This window comes from Arctopsyche grandis, chromosome 3 (genome assembly GCF_051622035.1).
Source record: "Arctopsyche grandis isolate Sample6627 chromosome 3, ASM5162203v2, whole genome shotgun sequence".
In the NCBI taxonomy this organism is placed as follows: Eukaryota; Metazoa; Arthropoda; class Insecta; order Trichoptera; family Hydropsychidae; genus Arctopsyche; species Arctopsyche grandis.
Window position 1 is genome coordinate 32,807,528 of NC_135357.1, and position 22,470 is coordinate 32,829,997.

Consider the following 22,470-nt stretch of genomic DNA (forward strand, 5'->3'; position numbering starts at 1 on the left):
ATTTTTCTAGGACCCGGGATTCCTCCTGGCGGCCCTGCTAATGACTAGTGCATGTATTTACACTAACACTCAGAATTTGGTTGCTCTTTCGCTGAACGAACTCTACATACATAGAATAAATATTTCATTAATTACAAGTTCCATCCGACAGCATATTATCCATCTATTTATTTTAATTAATAGTTTGTTATCAGACTAGTGTACCATCCAACGGGCATTGCTATTTATTCTAGCGAATGTATTACATTTTTTTTATTTATACTCAGATTTAATAATATAATACTGATCATTATGTAAATAAAAACTGATTTACATACTTGCAGAAATTTTCTAAACTACTGGCCATTTAATTTGTTGCCAATATTTAATATTTAGGGAACATGGCTGAAAACAGCTTTAAATTTAGACCAGATCACGATGAATAATTTTTGACAGTTATCATTTGACGTTTGCATATATGTGACTTGTTCGAATTAATGATTTTTTATCCAAGTCATGGAATGTAGACTTTGTCTCTGTTCTGTTCCAATTGAATCTTCTGTTTCCATCCACGATAATCCTCATTCACTGGTTCAATGCATTTTGACATGCTGTCAGCTGCAAGTCGGTTACAGATACTTTTGAGAAATCAATCGTTAGCTCAACAGAGATTCATTATTATTATTTATTTTACAGGTTAATAAAGATGATTTGTTACCAGACACGATATGTCTTTTATGTAAAAACAATCTGAAATTGTTGAACAATTTTAGAAACATTTGTATTCAGAGTGAAGAAACACAGAAACTTAGGCTCGCTGAGAGTTACGATATCAAAATAGAAGAAGTTATATTGGAAGATTTAATTTGGGAGGATAAGATTCATATTAATTCAACATCGGCCGTTGAAGATGCGATTAATGAATCGGATTCAAGCAATTCAGGGAAAGAATGTTTAGCAGACCATTCAAAGCAAAACGCCTTAATAATAAAAAATGAAAATGCTAGGAAAAACTCACAAGTATGACTTCGAAATTTGGCAAGTGTAACAAATATATGTATATAATTGTATAATCTTCGTTTTATGTTGCAGACACCTGGAGGAAAACCCATGCAGGAAAACCCATACAAATGTGAAACTTGTTCAAAATCGTTCACTACTAAGCCCACCCTCGTAGAGCATATGAATTCACACAAAGGGATAAAACCATACCAATGTGAAATTTGTTTGATTTCGTTCACTCATAGGTCCTCCTTTGGGAGACATGTAAAAACTCACAAAATAGGAACTGCACACAAGTGCAAAATGTGTTCTAAAACGTTCACTGTTAAACGTAACCTCCTGGATCATGTGAATTCTCACAATGGGATAAAACCATTTCAATGTGAAGTTTGTATGACTTCATTCACTCATAAATCTGCCCTCTTGAGACATGTAAAAAATCACCCCGAGGAGAAACAGTTTAAATGTGACATTTGCGCAAAGTCGTTCGCTCTGAAGTATTTCCTCGTGGATCATTTGGAATCTCACACTGAGGCAGAATCGCACAAATGCGAAATATGTTCTGAATCTTTCACAATTAAATCTAAACTTGTGGAGCATATGTATTCCCACAACGGGATAAAATCATACCGATGTAGAGTTTGTTTGATTTCATTCATTCATAGGTCTGCTCTTAGGAAACATGTATTGAAATCTCACACCGAGAAAAAACTGTTCGAATGTGAAACGTGTTCTAAATTGTTTACTACTAAATCTAGCTTCATAGACCATATGAATTCTCACAAAGGGATAAAACCACACCAATGTGAAATTTGTTTGATTTCATTCACTCAAAGATCTGCCCTCAAGAGACATATAAAAACTCACACTGGGGCAAAATCGCACAAATGTGAAATGTGTTCTAAATTTTTCACTGCTAAATCCAATCTAATGGATCATATGAATTCTCACAATGGGTTAAAACCATACCAATGTGATGCGTGTCTGATTTCATTCACTCATCGGTCTGCCCTGAGGAAACATGTTTTAAAAACTCACACTGAGGAGAGACTGTTCAAATGTGAAATGTGTTCTAAAGTGTTCACTGCTAAATCTAGCTATGTGGAGCACATGAATTCTCATAATGGGATAAAACCACACAAATGTGAAATTTGTTTGTCGTCATTCACTCATAGTTCTTCCTTCAAGAGACATGTAAAAACTCATACCGAAGGGAGACGGTCCAAATGAGACATCCATTCGAAGTCGTTCACTTTGAAGGATATCCTATATTTTCAATTGAAATCTCACACTGGAAAAAAGTGCACAAATGTGGTGGTTGCTCAAAGTCCTTTACTTCGAAATATAATGTTGTAAATCATGTGAAGCGGCATACTGAGTAAAACCTGTGTGCAATATCAAATGGAAAGTAGACAGAACAGATTCTAATCTGTGTATATGCATTTGTACCTATATCTAATATATTATTTCGAAAGATACTTTGTAAGGTTTAATGCAAGTATGCATGTAAGGTTTGGGTGGTAGAATCCGTGACGTGTTATCGAAAAAATATAATTTTCTTTTCGATTCTTTTCTGTTCATATTTCGATTCCGATTCATGTTTCAGTTTCGCATCCCGATTCCTTTTTCATTTCCGGTTCCGGATTCGTTTTTCATTTCCAGTTCCGAATTCATTTTTCAGTTCCTCTTATCAATCCTGTTTCAGTTCCGGATCCCGATTCCTTTTTCAATTCCGGATCCCGAATTCTTTTTCAGTTAAGGATGTTAATTCCTTTTTTGAGTTCCGGATCCCGATCTCTTTTTCATTTCCAGTTCTAAATTCCTGTTCCAGATTCCGGTTTCAGTATCGGATCCCGAATCCTTTTTCAGACCCGTATCACGATTACTTTTTCAGTTCCGGATACCACTTCCTCTTTCAGTTCCGTATCCGGAATCCTGTTTTAGTTCCAGATCCGGATTCCTTTTTCATTTCCTGTTGCCAATTCTTTATTCTGTTCCAGTTCCGGATTCCTTCTTCATTTCCTGCTCCGGATTCTTCATTTTGTTCCAGTTCCGAATTCATTTTTCATTTCCTGTTCCCGATTCCATTTTCATTTCCTGTTCCGGATTCCTCTTTCAGTTCCGGATTACGATTCCTTACTCAGTTCCACATCCGGATTCGTGTTTCAGTTCCGATCCCGATTCCTTTTTCAGTTCCGTATCAAGACTTTTTTTCCGTTCCGATTCCCTTATATATAAAAAAAGACCATTCTTTGTGTGTGTGTGTGTGTGTGTGTGTAATTTCTGATTAGTTGTCATAATTATTTTTTTTTTCGATTTAAATAAATTTAATAAAAAACAAATATATTTTTATAAATAGCGAGCAAAGCCTGGTAAAACCACTAGTATTGTATATAATCACAGCATAATGTACTAATAATACTATTGCATACCAGTAAAAAGGTTGCAGGTTCTAGTCCCGTCTCAATACGTTGCTGGCGAGATCTACCTAGCTTAATTTTTATGACGAAACCAATAAATCAGTATCCTCCCCCTCGGTTTCTCACATATTCGAGTTATTAGCATCTCGAATTTTTTGAATCTTATAAAAAAATATGCTACCCCCATAATTTATTTCTCGCAAATTTTCTATACATATATTAAAAAAGATGTTGATTGTCCATTGTATCATAGTATGTGTCTATCGTATTCAATGTTTGAAATGTTTGTATTCAATGTTTGAAAAATTGTTATTACTTGTGTAAAAAAATAGTCTAACCATGTGTCCATATAGTATATGTATGTACATATATATTTAATAAAATAAAAATAAAAATATTAAAACTAAAATATCCTACATATATTGAAACGTCTTTTATATCTTGTTTTTATATTTCTACAATTTCATTACATAGCACTGAAAAATACAAAAATATTTTTATAGAAATAGAAAAAAGATTTTATATAAATAGAAAAGAAGTGAGTACTGAAATCAGTACTCACTTTTGGCAAAGAAATACTAGATTTTGAAGTAAAGAATGCAAAAGCTTAAAATCTGTAAAAAAATTCTCATTTTTTTAAACGCTCATATCACCTAAACGATAGCAAGCCACCAAAAAATATTGTCATATTCGAATTAAGTTGGTCAAATTTAGTTAACCCTTTGAATTTAAATTTAGTTAACCAACGCCGATTGACCAACGTCAATCGGCGTTGTGCCCACAAGCCTATCAGCCTGAAATACGCCTATCGGCGTTGTTGTTTTTAAGTATGTAAAAAATAAATAAAAACACCACCCGTTAAGCCTTTCAAGGTAGTATTGAAAAAAAAGCATTGAACATGGATCGTGATTCATAATTTTTAATTCGTGCATCAATTACTTTCCGAAACCAGTCGTTTCAATTTCTCTAACTTTATTTTTATTCGTGTTTCAATTTCTTTTCGAATCCACTCGTTGAAATCAACGGGCACAACACTAGTATTTTATATTTAGGGAACATGGCTGAAAACAGCTTTAAGTTTAGACCAGATCACGATGAATAATTTTTGACAGTTCGGGTTATCATTTGACGTTTGCAAATATGTAACTTGTTCGAATTAATGATTTTTATCCAAGTTATGGAATGTAGACTTTGTCTCTGTTCTGTTCCAGTTGAGTCTTCTGTTTCCATCCACGATTATCCTCATTCACTGGTTCAATGCATTTTGACTTGCTGTCAGCTGCAAGTCGGTTACAGATACTTTTGACAAATCAATCGTTAGCTCAACAGAGATTCATTATTATTATTTATATTACAGGTTAATACAGATGATTTGTTACCAGACACGATATGTCTTTTATGTAAAAACAATCTGAAATTGTTGAGCAAATTTAGAAACATTTGTATTCAGAGTGAAGAAACACACAGACTAAGGCTCGCTGAGAGTTTAGATATCAAAATAGAAGAAGTTATATTGGATGATTTAATTTGGGAGGATGAGATTGATATTAATTCAACATCGGCCGTTGAAGATGCGACCAATGAATCGGAGTCAAGCAATTCGGGAAAAGAATTTTCAGCAGACCATTCAAAGCAAAACGCCTTAATAGAAAATGAAAATGCTAGGAAAAACTCACAAGTATGAATTCGAAATTTGGCAAGTGTAACAAATATATGAATATAATTGTATAATATTCGTTTTATGTTGCAGACACCAGGAGGAAAACCCATGCAGGAAAACCCATACAAATGTGAAACTTGTTCAAAATCGTTAACTACTAAGCCCTCCCTCGTAGAGCATATAAATTCACACAAAGGGATAAAACCATACCAATGTGAAGTTTGTTTGATTTCATTCACTCATAAGTCCTCCTTTTGGAGACATCTAAAAACTCACAAAACAAGAACTGCACACAAGTGCAAAATGTGTTCTAAATCATTCATTACTAAGCTCACCCTCGTAAAGCATATGAATTCACACAAAGGGATAAAACCATACCAATGTGAAGTGTGTTTGATTTCATTCACTAATAGGACTTCCTTTTGGAGACATGTACAAACTCACAAAACAGGAACTGCATACAAGTGCAAAATGTGTTCTAAATCATTCATTACTAAGCTCACCCTCGTAGAGCATATGAATTCACACAAAGGGATAAAACCATACCAATGTGAAGTTTGTTTTTTTTCATTCACTCATAGGTCCTCCTTTTGGAGACATGTAGAAACTCACAAAAAAGGAACTCCACACAAGTGCAAAATGTGTTCTAAATCATTCATTACTAAGCCCACCCTCGTAAGGCATATGATTTCACATAAAAGGATAAAACCATACCAATGTGAAGTTTGTTTGATTTTATTCACTCAAAGGTCTACCCTCAATAAACATGTAAAAACTCACACTGGGGCAAAATCGCACAAATGTGAAATATGTTCTAAATTGTTCACTGCTAAATCTTATCTAATGGATCATATGAATTCTCACAATGGGTTAAAACCATACCAATGTGATATGTGTCTGATTTCATTCACTTATAAGTCTACCCTGAGGAAACATGTGTTAAACACTCGGTGTTTAACACATGTTTCACATTTAAACTGAGTCTCAATTTTTCACATTTAAACATGTGAAATGTGTTCTAAAGTGTTCGCTGCTAAATCTATCTATGTGGAGTATATGAATTCTCATAATGGGATAAAACAACACAAATGTGAAATTTGTTTGTCGTCATTCACTCATAGTTCTTCCCTCAAGAGACATGTAAAAACTCATACCGAAGGGAGACGGTCCAAATGAGACATTCATTCGAAGTCGTTCACTTTGAAGGATATCACCTTACAAAGTGCACAAATGTGGTGGTTGCTCAAAATCCTTTACTTCGAATTATAATGTTGTAAATCATGTGAAGCGGCATACCGAGTAAAACCTGTGTGCCATTGCAATATCAAATGGAAAGTATCACAACCTTAGACAGAACAGATTCTAAACTGTGTATATGCATATGTACCTATATATAATTTCGAAAGAGACTTTTTAAGGTTTAATGCAAGTATGTGTGTAAGGTTTGGGTGGTAGAATCCGTGACGTGTTATTCAAAAAATATAAATTTCGATTTATTTTCTTTTCGATTCTTTTCTGTTCAGATTTCGATTCCGATTCATGTTTCAGTTACGGATCCCGATTCCTTTTTCAGTTCCGGTTCCGGATTCGTTTTTCGTTTGCAGATCTGGATTTCTTTTTCAGTTCCTCTTAGGAATCCTGTTTCAGTCCTGGATCCCGATTCCTTTTTCAATTCCGGATCCCGATTACTTATTCAGTTTAGGATGTTGATTCCTTTTTTCGGTACCGGATCCCGATCTCTTTTTCATTTCCGGTTCTAAATTCCTGTTTCAGTTCCTGTCCTAGATTCCGTTTTCAGTATCGGATCCCGATTCCTTTTTCAGTTCCGTATCCCGATTCCTTTTTCAGTTCTGGATCCCACTTCCTCTTTCAATTCTGGATCCGGAATTCTGTTTCAGTTCCGGATCCGGATTCCTTTTTCATTTCCTGCTCCGGATTCTTCATTTTGTTCCAGTTCTGAATTCATTTTTCATTTACTATTCCCGATTCCATTTTTCATTTCCTGTTTCCGGTTCCATTTTCATTTCCTGTTCCGGATTACGATTCCTTACTCAGTTCCAGATCCGGATTCGTGTTTCAGTTCCGATTCCGATTCCTTTTTCAGTTCCGCATCAAGATTTTTTTCCGTTCCGATTCCCTTATACATATACATATATAAAAAAAATACCATTCTTTGTGTGTGTGTGTGTGTAATTTCTGATTAGTTTTTTTTTTCGATTTAAATAAATTTAATAAAAAACAAATAATTTTTTTATAAATATCGAGCGAAGCCGGGTAAAACCACTAGTATAACATATAATAATATCATAATGTACTAATAATGCTATTGCATACCAGTAAAGAGGCTGCAGGTTTTAGTCCCGTCTCAATATGTTGCTGGCGAGATCTACCTAGCTTAATTTTTATGACGAAACCAACAAATCAGTATCCTCCCCCTCGGTTTCTCACATATTCGAGCTATCGATCTTTGCCTTCCGATATTTGCGTTTTCTGTCATTTAACATTCTGTCTCGTCACGTAGACCCGTCTCTATCGTATTCAATGTTTGAAAAATTGTTATTGTGTAAAAAGAATAGTCTAACCTTGTGTCCATATAGTATATGTATGTACATATATATTTAATAAAATAAAAATAAAAATATTAAAACTAAAATATCCTACATATATTGAAACGTATTTTATATCTTGTTTTTATATTTCTACAATTTCATTACATAGCACTGAAAAATACAAAAATATTTTTATAGAAATAGAAAAAAGATTTTATATAAATAGAAAAGAAGTGAGTACTGATTTCAGTACTCACTTTTGGCAAAGAAATACTAGATTTTGAAGTAAAGAATGCAAAAGCTTAAAATATGTAAAAATTGCTTATTTTTTTAAACGCTCATATCTCCTAAACGATAGCAAGCCAACAAAAAATATTGTCATATTCGAATTAAGTGGGTCAAACATAGTTAACCCTTTTAATGCTACCTACGCCGATCGGCGTTGTGCCAACAAGCCTATCAGCCTGAAATACGCCTATCGGTGTTGTTGTTTTTAAATATGTAAAAAATAAATAAGGACACTACCCGTTAAGCCTTTCAAGGTAGTATTGAAAAAAAATGCATTGAACATGGGTCGTGTAGTCCGTGTCAATGTTCATAAAGACTGGTTGACACCGGAATTTCTGAATTTATAACGAAAGTAGAATTTCTCGATGGAAATCACTAACTGCTGAGTATTTTAGATTGTGGTTTGGCATTTAGATTATGAGCATTATATTTTAACAACAATGAAGAAGATGGAACTAGTTTTGTAAAAATACATTCATTAATAGACTTCTTTTGTTTATTTTATATTGTTGCAAGATTGTACATATATTGGAGTCTTTTTTTGAATATGGAATATGGATCGATTTATAGATTTTAAAGGTCTGACCGCACTATACGTCTGCGACACGAACGGCAGCGTGCGGCCAAATATTGTTTGTATGCAATTGTATGAGATATAACGCACTACGCGTCACGCGACAGAGTTGCCTTTTGCATCAACTTTGCCGTGTTGTGTTGTGTCGTGCTGCAGCAGTCGACGGCCGTATGATGAAGGTTCATATAACCAAGAAAAATACACGTATCAGAGATGCTATATCCCCTGAAGAAAGGATAACTGTTACTTTGAGGTAAGGAAAACAATATTATTTATTTTTAGACTTATTTATTGAAAAAAAAAACATAATAAAATAAAAGATAAAAAAAAATACCACTTCTGGTTTACGAATTCTGACCAAAACGTTAGAATTAGTAAACCGGGTTTATGAATTCGGGTGTGACCAATCCATGACTCTATCTATTTGAGGAATATAAGAAAGTCACAAAACAAAATTCTATATTGAACCGTACAGTCCATTCACACATATCGGCAGCATTATGAAATACTAATATCTAAGACAGCATTTTCGATACAAATGTATGGAAACTTGCACAAGACAAAAGTTCTACTTCCGGTTCTCGGATTTTGTTAATTTTTTTTTTATTACTTAAAATCACTATCAGTATTATACAAATTAAATATCAAGAAAATAAAAATAATTTAAAAGGTCAAAATAAAATAATGAAATATTGCTTTAAAAAAATACTACTTCCGGATTACGAATTCTGACCAAAACCTTATCAGCTCTAAGTTAGTACATAAAGAATACAAATATAAATTTTCAGCTTAATACGTTCAGGGGTGTGGACAGAATCCAGGCGACAACATTTTTGACCTTTCTAAGAGGAAAAAAATCACACTTGTGGTTTATTAAATTTAGTGATTTTTATTTTCATCACATTGATAAAATAATTATACTTGAATTTTTTCGTGAAGAACACACATGTTTTAAGGGGTCGAAAAAAATAGTGGAAGAAAAATCGAACAAGAGTAAACTGCCACTGCCGGTAGAGGGATGCTTACGAAATTTTATGCATAACTTGTAATTACGCTTAAACTTCTAGATATCAAATTTCAGTTCAATAAACCAGAAGGTTTCTGAGAAAAACATAAAACACCTCGATTATCTAGAGTACAAGTACTACTTCCGGTTCAGATAAAAATATTTAAAAAATATTAGGTTATAAAATTTATAATTTCTGTTACATATAAAAAACTTTTAATTCAATTTAGTTATCAGTTTGGGAGATAATTGAATTCAAAAAATTAAAAAAGGGGCCTATAAAGGGAGGTACCATTTCCAGTCAATTGAAAAATTTGAAAAAAATTTACGTCGTGTCGATAAAAATCTCAGTAACCGATACTATGTAAGTTTCAGTTCGATAGGACTAACGGTGTTCAAAAAAATCCCCAAAATACACAGCCACACACACATTTTTTCTAGATCATGAAAACGTGATCAGTAATCGATTCCGAGTTCGAATCAGTCAAAATCTCGAGTTCGAATTTTCGCATGATCACAAAACTTCATCTTTTGTTACTACGTACATAGATAAAGTAAAAATTCAAATTGTACACAAAACCTTTACTTAATTATTATCTTCGTTCTGGAACTGCCTGAATGACTGACGAACTGTATTTTGGCCTGAATATTGAGTAGAATTTTCATGGGTTTGATATTTTATTTTGTATAACAAATTCATGACCTCTAGTCGAAACTCCAAATTTTGCCTCTCGTTCATACTATTAAGGTCGGATACTAAAGACAATAAAAATTTAGTACTGGAATCCTCCTCGGGAGGAGCATTGTTTTGTGTCATCGAGTTGATCAAAGCCTCTTGAAATGCCGTCATGTTGTGGCCTTTGTTTTTCTTCGACGTTGTCTTCGAAGTTAGTGACTCCAATGGAGTTGCGGGGTCGTCAGTAAGATCAGTTGCGGGGTCGTCAGTAAGATCTGTAGTATGTAGAATACTGACTTCAGCACTTGCGTTGCTCGACGTGGGACGAGATTCCTTTGTGCTTTCCAAAAAGCAAAGAGATTCGACATAAGTGCATTTTCTTTTTTTAAGAGCTGCACCTCCACTCCTTGTCGTACCAAGCCTCTTTTCTTTTATAAAATAGTCTCTCAAATTCCTCCATTTCTTTTGTAATTCGTTAACTGCAAATAAAAATTAACACAAATTAATCACATGTTTTGTTATATATCTATGGCAACTGGAATGAATTTCACCACATTGTCACAGGACTTTTTAATTGGAAGATCAACTGTAGCTGAAATAATTAAAGAAAATTGTGCGGTTTTCTGGGAGGTGCTACTGCCAGTTGAAATGCCAGAGCCTACCAAAGATTCGTGGCTGACGGTGGCAGAACAATTTTACATTAAAACAAATTTCCCAAATTGTATTGGAGCAGTTGACGGTAAACACATACGAATTATCAACCCTGATCGTAGTTGGTCAAATTTCTTATAATTTTTTTTTTCAATAATACTCATGGCAGTAGCAGATTCTAATTTGTGATTTCTCACCATTGATGTTGGATCTTGTGACAAAGAAACGGATAGCAATATTTTCAGAAATTCTAATTTTGGAAAAAAAACTATATGGGGGTATGTTGGATCTACCCTTCGACAGAAAACTTCTAGATACAACTGGACCAGTACAACCATTTGTACTGCTGGATACAGAAAAACGCACTTTTAATTACCGTCTGAGCCGAGCGAGAAGGTGTGTTGAATACGCATTCGGTATATTAGTACCACTTTGTGGTACGCGGTTGATGCTTAGTGGTACGCAAAAGAAAAATCATTAATGGCGGACATGCAGTAATAAATGATTTACAATCATAAAAATAGAGATATTTTTTATATAATTAAAAAACATTATCTTTACTAATCATAATCGACGTCAGTTTGTACAGTCTATTATCGAAAATCTGGCAAAATCTACAGTTTTCCTCTGATCCGGCATGGATTTTGGAGTGCTTTTTAAATTTACCCCGTTAGCGCTCCAATAAATAAATAACTTGAATTTGATACTTCAGAACAGCTCGAAAACGATATTTAATATTGCGGATAAAATTGAAAATATTATTAGAAAATTAGATTTTTGGAGGCTGTGTATCGAAAAGGAACGATCTGAAGTATTTGAAACCTTACGCAGTGCTTTTCCAAACCTGAAGAAGCAAACAATTGGATTTTAAACCCTTTTAATAATGAACATTTTCGGACAGTTACGTCATTATCAATCAAGAAAAAAAAGAACTTAATTGAACTTTCAAGTGATAACATTTTAAAAGCTGAATTTAAAAAAATAAGGTTTTAATTTTTGGCTAGATATCAGTGAAGAATATGAACAGCTTGCTGACAAACCGCTTAAATTTATGCTGCCGTTTACTAGCACTGAACTGGTTGAGAGAGCTTTCTCTTCATATATTTGTATAAAAGACAAATATTGAAATTAAATGCAGTTCCAGACTCAACGGTATATCTCGCATAATTTGAACCGAATTAAAAAAAAAATCCTCGAAACAAGTACAAGGATCTTATTAAATTTATTTTATAAGGAGATTTAATTAAGAAAAGAAAATAAATGATTTTAATACAAACACAAAATTACAGAGTATGTACTTATAGTAATAGAAGTATGACAAAATAGTAGATAAATATATTAAACTTTGAGCATATTATAATTGCGACTCCGCAAATAACTTTTTTTCCACAAAATGCCTTAACAAAACAGATTCATTGCGTCTTCATATTCCTTAAAATGCAAATCTGTACTATATATGAAATTACAATTGTAATAACTAAAGCCCGGACCCAGAGGGTACTGCGTATTGTTCAAATGTTGTAAATGCATTGTCAAAGGTTTGCCGAACCTTTTTTACAAAGCATTTTCAACAAAGGAACAATAAGCGGCACCTTGGCTATCCTACCCCTAGTAATAACAAACTTCATGAAATACAATAATTTTTATATAGTGGTACAATTTAGCATAATGTACTATCAAGTGGTACGCGAGTAAAAAAAGGTTGGGAAACGCTGTATTAGCCAATACATGAACACACTTGTGTGTGTGTCTCGAATAGGCTGCTAAATCACTGAACCGATTACGATGAAACTTTCAGGATTTGTTGTGTGTATGTCCGGGAAGATTACTGTGAAAAAAAAACGGGAAAAAACGGGAACGGAAACGGAAAAAACGGGAATGAGTGTCATTGCAACGCAATAATTTCAAATGTGTTCGCTACCTGCGTTTTTCCGACAAATGGGAACGGGAACGAGAACGGGAACGAAAACGGGAATTGCATGCGTTATTGTGGCGTTGCAACGCATGCCGGGTTCAGCTAGTTACTTATAAATAGAGACCGAAATCTGAAGGGGCTGTTTATTGTTCAAAGATTGTAAATGCATTGTTAAAGGTTTGCCGAACCTTTTTTACAAAGGATTTACAACGATTGAACAATAGGCGGCGCGTTTCCGGCCCCTTCAGATTCCGACCTCTACTTATAAATTACTTAATATTTCTTATAAATTACTTACTGGTTTCAATGTGTTCATTTTCTGTGAATAATTCCCAATTCTCGTATAACACTTTTAAAATTTCATCCCATGCTCGTCTCTTTGCCGTCCTATCAGTGTAGCTTTTGTCTTTCAAGTCCCAAAGGCAAACTCTACTTTGGACTTCAGCAATGAATCGACCGGTGTCGAACATCGTGTAGTACGCAAGCTGCACACGAATGCACGCGCCGACGACCGACCGCTAAGTGCGGCGCATTCCATCCAATAGCATGCAAAATGCAAGGTCGCGGAGCGTTCGCAGCCGCACGCGGAATCGAAACATCCGCAGAGGTCGTGCGAACCGCAAAGGCAGGCTCTGCGCATGTTTCAATTCCGCGTGCGGTTGTCAGTCGGTCGTCGGCGCGCGCATTCGTGTACAGCTGTGAGTATGTACATATGTACTGCACCGCTCAATTCATTTTTGAAATCCGAAGTATAGTTTGCCTTTGGGACTTAAGACAAAAGCTACAGTGATAGGACGGCAAAGAGACGAGTATTGGACAAAATTTTAATAACAGAAAAAAAATTGTTACGATCGAGGCGGATTGCGGTTTCCGCCCTCAATGCGGCCGCGATCGTCCGCAGCTTAAGGGCCTCTGCACACTTGACGGATCTTCCGGTGCGAACCGGCCGCACCGGTTAGCCGTTCCGGATGATCGCGGCCGCTTTGCGGACGGGAACCGCATTCCAAAATCTCGATGGCGGAACGGCGCCTACAGCTTGCGTCGCACGAAGGGTTTTCAGTATACGTTTTTACTTACACAGTACGCATGTGAGATTTGGCGGAAGCGACCCGCGGAGTGTGTACATATTCTGACTGTACGTACACAGTGTTGAACGTGGAGCTCTATAGTTTTCACAACATTTGTTCACACATTTTTGTTATAGACAACAACGGACCAGTGGTGGCTCGTGATAATTTTTAGTGGCGGGGTTGCACTGAAAAGATGTCTAAAAAATGTCACCATAATTGTTCTATCATGTCATAACAGGACAAAATAAGCACAATTTTTGGCGTACGACCACTTACATGTGGATTTAAGTTGTTATGTGGTACGATCTTACAACCTATGTATATACTTATGTATACTACCCTTTAGCCTTAAGTTTGAACATCTGTTTCATTTTTAACTACTTATGATGTTATCTCTTAAAGTTATCCCTCATTATTTATGAGACTTTCAATATCTTTATTGCTTCCACACTGTACAATCAACTATTCTGCTCAATCCTATCTACTTAACTTTTATCTATTATAATTTATGCGAGTTTCTAACACGATTGTTATATAAGACGACATAGTTAATGACCTGTTGAAATCCAAAGTATTACTTTTTATAATCTTTATTGCTATAGCTGCATTTTGTCCCACGACACATGTAAACCCTCAAATATTATTATCACTATTTATCTCTATGATAAATTGTTTATCTACTCAAAAATGTCTCGATACTCTCAAAGGATACATAAATCAAATATTAAAACTGTCTTACACACGGATGTTGCTCTGTATCTTAATCACTTTGTTATTTACCAAAATTCTGTGATTGGTTAAAGCTTATCATTATTTTGTGTATAAATGCTCATGTTAGATCTATTGAACCTCACTTGCGATTAAACTGCCTTACTAGTAACTTGTGATTACTACATAGTTACTTGCGATCAAACAGTCTCACAAGGCACTTGTGATTAAACTGCCTAACTAGCACTTCGAGACTATTAATTTGTAATACAAACTTGTAAATTAATCTCGTTTATATTTACTGCTAATTAAAGAATATAATCATTTGATAAAAACTGTGACTATAATATTCTACACCATCTCCTACTTGTGCCCGTAACAAAGTATTATTGAAAAAAAAACTAGCAAAATTCACCACCCATTAAAGGGGTGCGTCCAAACGCGATGAAGATTTCGAAAAATACGCTGGTACTCCAGTAAGATTGCTAAAAAAAATTCGTGCTTGCTGGATTCGCGACGCGGCTTTCTCAACAACTAAATTAAGTTGATGAGCATAACAGTGAACTAAGTGTGCATTTTTATAAGTTTGTTTCAAAATTTTCTGTACACCTCCCCTCTCTCCGCTCATTACAGCGGCACCGTCGTAAGTTTGAGCAATAAGTTTTTCATTGTCATCGTTTAAAACTAGTTTTAATTGTTCAGTAATGCATGCTGCTAAACCTTCTGCGCTCTTATTTTTTTAAAAAAACCCCAAAACCTTTCAAAAACTTTACCCCCTAATTCGTAACGAAAAACATTAACCTGTTGAAAATGCATCGATACAACGGTTGTTTCATCTGCCATAACAGCTAGACAATCTAAAAGTTCATTTTGAATAGTTTTTGATGTCCCTTTAAAAACCGAAGAAGTTTGAAAATGTTTTTTTAAAGAATCGTCGAAATTTTGTGAATATTCTAGAAGCCCCCGAAAAACTCCTGGATTTTTTGAATTATCTCTTTCATCGTGTCCCCTCATTGGCATTTCAAATTTACCGCAAAATTTAACGCAATCAATAATTTTAAATAAAACAACCCGATTTTTTTTGACGTTTTCGTTATGCTTATCTATTTCCCGCCGATAAGCTTCGCTTAAATGGGTTTTTATGTTAGCCGATCCCAAAATCGTGAGATTACACACATTTTTTAAGTGTTCGAAACTTCCCTCGTATTTTTTAATTTTATCGTTTAAATGTTTTAAGTCAATAATGATCGTCCAAGATGCTTCGCCTGGCGACTCGCCTCCAAACAAAAGACACGGATAACAAAATAACGCGTTTTTTTCTCTACATCCCGTTAACCAATTGTATTTTTTATAAATGTCTGGATTAAATTTTCGCGAGTAACTAAAAGATCTACTAGTTGCAGGCTGTGAAATAATTAAATTGGGCGCGAGGCAGCCTAATGCTTTTATAGCGACTTTTTCGGTAAGTTCTAGTCACGAAAAGTGCAAATTTTGTAAATATTTTACTGAATTATTTTTTTCTTCCATTTTTAAAAGAAAAAAAATCTTAATATATGTAGAATTGATTTTTAAACGAGCCGTAGGTATAGTTGGTCAAGCTGGGATAGAGTGTGTGTGGTATGCATGGGAAAGACCGGATGCGTGTTGTTATGGTCACTTGTTGGAGAACAAGCCCGAAGCATGTGTTAATAAATACATAGTTCTGACTTAATCTGCGTTTCACTTGGAATCCTTCACATCCGGATCCTATATTTGGGGGCTTTGTCCGGGATGCCCGAAGACATTCCAGTGACAGCCAGAAGCGGTCAGACGACGACGCGGAGTTTTGACAGTTGAGGTTAGGACGCGCGCGCGATGACGAGAACGCGTACGACGAAGCCCGTGACGTCGGTGACGTCACGTCAGCGAACACGCCACACGACGATGATGATATCCAAGACGATAACGCCATTGTCAGCGTCAGTTGTACGTCGGCTAACTGTCGTGGAGATACAGAGGTTCGCGGACTTAGACGAAGATGATGACGACGAGGATGAAGAGGAAGAAGAAGACGAAGTGCCATATTTTGACAGAGACAAATTCGAGACTTACGCGCCACGGTTTAAGGGGATCGGCGGTGTGCCAATCAGCCAGTGGATTGAGCACATGGAAGAATTTGCGAAGTTCTTCCACTGGACGCCCCTGCAGCAACTGGTCTACGGGAGAGTATATTGCGTAGGAACAGCGAGAATGTTCCTGGATTCAGAAGGGATAATTATATCATGGACTATCCTTAAGCAGAAGCTGATAGAAGAGTTCCAGTGGGATGACGAAGAGCTCGTCTTTGAAGAACGAGAAATGCTTGCTCAAGCAGAGCCCATTGACTCCGATTCAAGCGGGGCCGGTGAAACACCAAAGATGTCAAATGGTACACAGCCTGCAGCATCGCCGTCTCAAACTACTTTAGACGCTTCTTCAGTGCGACTAGACACGGGTGAAACAGATATGACTAAATCACAAGAAGAAATAGGAGAACCAGTCAGTATTCCAACACAAGAGGACGGTGTGGACACGAGTGAAAAAGATATGACTAAATTACAAGAAGAAATAAGAGAACCAGTCAGTATTCCAACACAAGAGGACGGTGTGGACACGAGTGAAAAAGATATGACTAAATTACAAGAAGAAATAAGAGAACCAGTCAGTATTCCAACACAAGAGGACGATGCGAACATGGCTGATGGAGATGTAAACAGGGCCGATGTAAGTGTGAACAGTGATGGTTTGCACAGAAAAAGACCTTTGCAGCAACGGGCTTCACGAGAGATGTCTGCTCAAAGAGAACTCATTGTTTCCAATAATGAAGAGGACGATGCGAACATGGCTGATGTAAGTGTGAACAGTGATGGTTTGCACAGAAAAAGACTTTTGGATTACGGAGACATATCATTTTCAAATACAGATGAACCACCCGATGATCAATTTGGAAAAGGATCTAAGGATTATAGTCATTTGAAGAATTCTGAAGATGAGAATAAAGAAAAGGAGAAACATAAAGACAAAGAGAAAGATATGGCTAAATCACAAGAAGGATTAAGGGACCCAGTCAAAATTTCAACACCAAAAGACACTGTATTCACTTTCAAGCTCGGTCGTAGTCGGATTGATGTTAATTCAATGGAAAAGAAAATAGAACCATGGATTGAGAAAAGACTTACTGGATGTATCAGTGAGCTAGAACCAATATGTGTTGACTTCATTTATGGTAAATTACTAGCAGAAAATCTGTGGGGTGACGGCAGATTCATCGGATGGTCACGGAGAATCGCCGCGGGCATTGGATAGAATTTAAGTTGTACCGATGGAAGGGAAGTGTGCGTTTGTGAATTAGAGAATAAGTGAAATACCTGGAGGGTTTTTAGTTAAGCCTTACTTGTAATTTGATGATTGAAAAGTGTAATGTTTTATTGCTTATTCTAGTATTTTTTGGGAAGTGCTTTGTATATTGAATCATGTTTTAATTTGGTTACATGCTTATATAAGATAACTGTATTGAAATGTAATTCTAGTAATGTTTTAAAATGTGATTGTTTCCGATGTAAAGATTTAATTTGTTATAATTGTAATTGTTATGTAAATTGTAAAATGATTGATGTATAAGTGTATTGAAATGTAGTTGTGATGATGATTGTAATTGTGATTTAAATTGTAATTGTGACAATTGAAAGCATGTTTAGAAGAATATAAGATGATTTTATGGAATGGAAGATTAAACATTGTTGAGGATGATAGAGGAAATGTTTTAAAAGAATGTAAGATGATACATTGTATAGAGTGGAAGATGAAATGTAAAAGAATGTGAGATGAAACATTGTTGAGGATGATAGAGGAAATGTTTTAAAAGAATGTAAGATGATACATTGTATAGAGTAGAAGATGAAATGTAAAAGAATGTGAGATGAAATGCTGTAAACATATAAAAGACGAAGAATGTCATCCGAGGGCGAATGACAGTCAGGAATGACCGAATGTAGAATTGATTTTTAAACGAGCCGTAGGTATAGTTGGTCAAGCTGGGATAGAGTGTGTGTGGTATGCATGGGAAAGACCGGATGCGTGTTGTTATGGTCACTTGTTGGAGAACAAGCCCGAAGCATGTGTTAATAAATACATAGTTCTGACTTAATCTGCGTTTCACTTGGAATCCTTCACATCCGGATCCTATATATATTTAAATAAAAATTACGAGAAAAAGTAAAACAGATTTGAAAAAAGTTTGCTGTTATCAAAATGAAAACGACTCACCGAATATTTGATGAGGGCTCGTACACAACCAATTAGGAGTAACGAAAACGAATAAAGCTGTGATCGTGCGATTCAACTAATCAAATGTAAGATCAAGCGCGCGAAATCTTACACAAACTGACAGATGAATGTTGTTTAACAGGCGAAGGCTGCCGACTATCCAGCCCAAAACGGCAGAGTGAGTGAAAGAGAAAGAGCTATCTGCAGTTGCAAATAGCTCTTTCTCTTTCTCGTTCCGAAACTCCGGGCTGCGTGGCGTTCAGGGCGGCGCTGTAAAACTTTACAGCCAGTACAGCAACATTTTAATTCATCTGTCACCATACAAGTTAGTGGGGTCTTCGAAACGGTCAACATTACTTACAATATCACCCTTTTGGATATGGGTGATATTGTAAGTAATATTTACTCTGTCGAAGGCCCCAATAGTTCGTCCATCCAACTAATAAAAAAAATATCATTAATAAATAAAATATTAAATGTATAATTAAACATATATTTTAGAATTTTATAGGAGGGGCTGCAGCCCGGCAGCCCATTAGGACGAGCCGCCACTGCAACGGACCCTATCACAATTATAGTTATTTATGAGGCTTTAGAAGAAGACATGAGAAGGAAGAAATATTAGGTACATCCATTAAATTCTCAAAGAATGTCGACGCAGACATTTGATGAGCTTCTCAATATGATGAAGGTTCATATAACCAAAAAAAATACGCGTTTCAGAGATGCTATATTTATTTATTTATTTATTATTTATTTGGAAAATTTACAGTTTATTATGTTACATAGATTGATAGTAAAAAAAATATAATTATTTTAAGTAAACCATTAATAATTTTCGCATATAGGTAAAAAAAGAAAAGCTTAAACATTTAAAATAAGAAACAAAAATGATAATAGAGTAAGATAATTAGAGAAAACAAAAAGAAAAAATAGAAATAACAGTATAATAAAAATATCAAAATAATAAGAATAACAAAACGATAATAATATGATAAAAATTATGAAATAATAAAAATAATATAATATATAACAATAAACAAAAAGAAAAAAAAATACATCAAAATAAAAATTCATAATCACAATCGTAAATTTTCAATAAAATTAATCATCGAAAAACAAATTTGCAATAATCACTCTAGCTTGTATAGCATTAATATTAAATAAGTCAAACATAGAAATTGTAGAAAGTAGTTTGTTGACGGTGGAGCTTGCACGCCAGATGAATGAGCTTCTTCCATAATTAGAAAAAATATTAGGTATGTAAAGGAGCTCATTACATCTGGTTATTCTATTTGGCACACGCAATGATAGTCTGCTCAATAATTGAGGACAGTCGATCGAGCCGTTAAGGATGTTCAAAATTATTGAGATGTCAGCTATCTCCCTTCTTTTGACAAGTGGAAGCAGATGCTGACACCTACAAGCATCTTCATAGGATGTATAGGATAATCCAAAACGGCTGCCAATGTAACTCAAGAATCTCTTCTGGATGCGCTCCAATCTGTCTCTTGCACCAGAGTACTCTGGGTTCCAAACTTGGGATGCAAACTCAACAATACTTCTTACGTATGCACAGTATAGTATTTTGTATGATTTAATAGAAATAAAGCATTTGGAGGACCGGATGACGAACCCGAGAGCCTTCGACGCTCGAGCTACAGCATTGTCAATATGTTTACTAAAGGATAGATCAGAGTTTAATAAGACTCCCAAATCCCTAATTTCCAATACCCTTGTAAGTCTATGTCCGTTGATTGAATGAGGAAAGTCAATTGGACATAGTTTTCTGGTGAAGGATATGCAGGAGCATTTTGCTACATTAATTTCCAACTTATTTATGCTGCAATAAGCCTCTAGCCTGAACAAATCCTCTTGTAAGGCCAAAGCATCATTTCGGTTGTTTATTCTCTTGAAAAACTTCATAACCCGAAGAAAGGATAACTGTTACTTTGAGGTAAGGAAAACAATATTATTTATTTTTAGACTTATTTATTGAAAAAACACAATAAAAACACATAATAAAATAAAAGGTAAAAATGACAGTAAAATAAAAAATTCAAATTGTGCACAAAACCTTTTCTTAAGTATTATTTTCGTTCTCGGTTAAGCTGCCTGACTGATTGACGAACGAATGACCTGATTCTGGTGAATTTATAGTGGGAAAATTATACTCCGTTGTATTGTGGTCTGCATATTGAATTGAATAGGTTTGATATTTTATTCTGTATAATACATTCATGACCTCTAGTCGAAACTCTACATTTTGTCTTTCATTCATACCATTAAGATCCGATACTAAGGATAGTAAAAATTGTGTGCTAAAATCTTCTTTGGATTTGGTATTGCTTTGTGTAATCGAGCTGATTAGTGTTTCCTGAAATGCCGTCATGTTGGGTTTGTTTTTCTTCGACATTGTCTTCGAAGTTGGCGACTCCAACGGAGTTGCGAAGTCGTCAGTAACATCTGTAATATTGACTTCAGCACTAACATTGCTCGACGTGGGTCGAGATTCTTTAGTGCCATCTAAAAATCGAAGAGATTCGACATACGTGCACATCCTTTTTTTAGGAGCTACACCTCCACTCCTTGTCGTATCGAACCTCTTTTCTTTGATATGATAATCCCTTAAATTCATCCATTTCTTTTGTAATTCGTTAACTGCAAATAATAATCGTAAGTGAGATATAAAAGAAGTTTGAAAAAATTAACACAAATTAATCACATGTTTTGTTATAGGTATTTGGCAACTGGAATGAATTTCACCACATTGTCACAAGACTTTTTAATTGGAAGATCAACTGTAGCTGAAATAATAAAAGAAACTTGTGCAGCTTTGTGGGAGGTACTACAGCCAGTAGAAATGCCAGAGCCTACCAAAGATTCGTGGCAGACGGTGGCAGAACAATTTTACATTAAAACAAATTTCCCAAATTGTATTGGAGCAGTTGACGGTAGACACATACGAATTATCAACCCTGATCGTAGTTGGTCAAATTTCTTATAATTTTTTTTTTTTCAATAATACTCATTGCAGTAGCAGATTCTAATTTGTGCTTTCTCACCATTGATGTTGGATCTTGTGACAAAGAAACGGATAGCAATATTTTCAGAAATTCTAATTTTGGAAAAAAACTATATGGGGGAATGTCGGATCTACCCTTCGACAGAAAACTTCTAGATACAACTGGACCAGTACAACCATTTGTACTGCTGGGTGATGAAGCCTTTGCGACCTAATGCGACCATATCCGAGGAAAAATTTAGATACAGAAAAACGCACTTTTAATTACCGTCTGAGCCGAGCGAGAAGGTGTGTTGAATGCGCATTCGGTATATTGGCCAATAAATGGAGAGTACTTCACACGAGCATTCTTACGGAACCTGACTTTACTACACTGATCGTAAAAACAACATGTGTTCTCCATAATTTTGTTCGCAGGAGAGATGGAATTAATTTTCAAGACGAATTGCTAGTTTCTGAACTACCAGCATTGGCACCTTGAGACATTGGTACATTGAGAGTTCAAAGTGCAATAAATACAAGAGAATTTTTTAAAAAATAATTGGCAACACAATTTCATTTGATTAATTACATTACTTATAAATTACTTTATATTACTTTATATTACTTACTGTTTTCAAGATGTTCTTTTTCTGTAAATAATTCCCAATTCTCTTACACTAT

General features: G+C 35.2%; 3 protein-coding genes across 3 annotated transcripts; all 3 read left to right on the plus strand.

Moving 5' to 3' along the window:
* Positions 1 to 392: 392 nt before the first annotated feature.
* Positions 393 to 3,310, plus strand: LOC143909075 (uncharacterized). Its single transcript, XM_077426973.1, has 3 exons — positions 393 to 603; positions 676 to 999; positions 1,072 to 3,310. Exons 1-3 carry the CDS (start codon positions 496 to 498, stop codon positions 2,209 to 2,211), a joined length of 1,572 nt encoding a protein of 523 aa, XP_077283099.1. The 5' UTR covers positions 393 to 495; the 3' UTR covers positions 2,212 to 3,310.
* Positions 3,311 to 4,481: 1,171 nt separating this feature from the next.
* Positions 4,482 to 7,681, plus strand: LOC143909632 (uncharacterized). The gene is made up of 3 exons (XM_077427712.1): positions 4,482 to 4,686; positions 4,759 to 5,079; positions 5,152 to 7,681. Exons 1-3 carry the CDS (start codon positions 4,561 to 4,563, stop codon positions 6,040 to 6,042), a joined length of 1,338 nt encoding a protein of 445 aa, XP_077283838.1. The 5' UTR covers positions 4,482 to 4,560; the 3' UTR covers positions 6,043 to 7,681.
* LOC143909203 (uncharacterized) lies at positions 6,073 to 22,022 on the plus strand. Its single transcript, XM_077427105.1, has 7 exons — positions 6,073 to 6,201; positions 6,585 to 6,766; positions 7,399 to 7,500; positions 7,969 to 8,093; positions 8,629 to 8,725; positions 21,522 to 21,736; positions 21,820 to 22,022. Exons 1-7 carry the CDS (start codon positions 6,073 to 6,075, stop codon positions 22,020 to 22,022), a joined length of 1,053 nt encoding a protein of 350 aa, XP_077283231.1.
* Positions 22,023 to 22,470: the final 448 nt, after the last annotated feature.

Coding starts and splice junctions, on each gene's coding strand:
- LOC143909632 (XM_077427712.1), top strand. CDS start 4,561: ATGATTTTTATCCAAGTTATGGAATGTAGACTTTGTCTCTGTTCTGTT. Junction 4,687..4,758: donor TGACTTGCTGTCAGCTGCAA/GTCGGTTACAGA, acceptor TTTATATTACAG/GTTAATACAGATGATTTGTT. Junction 5,080..5,151: donor ATGCTAGGAAAAACTCACAA/GTATGAATTCGA, acceptor TTTATGTTGCAG/ACACCAGGAGGAAAACCCAT.
- LOC143909075 (XM_077426973.1), top strand. CDS start 496: ATGGAATGTAGACTTTGTCTCTGTTCTGTTCCAATTGAATCTTCTGTT. Junction 604..675: donor TGACATGCTGTCAGCTGCAA/GTCGGTTACAGA, acceptor TTTATTTTACAG/GTTAATAAAGATGATTTGTT. Junction 1,000..1,071: donor ATGCTAGGAAAAACTCACAA/GTATGACTTCGA, acceptor TTTATGTTGCAG/ACACCTGGAGGAAAACCCAT.
- LOC143909203 (XM_077427105.1), top strand. CDS start 6,073: ATGTGTTCTAAAGTGTTCGCTGCTAAATCTATCTATGTGGAGTATATG. Junction 8,094..8,628: donor CCTGAAATACGCCTATCGGT/GTTGTTGTTTTT, acceptor GTCGTGCTGCAG/CAGTCGACGGCCGTATGATG. Junction 21,737..21,819: donor TTGTATTGGAGCAGTTGACG/GTAGACACATAC, acceptor TACTCATTGCAG/TAGCAGATTCTAATTTGTGC.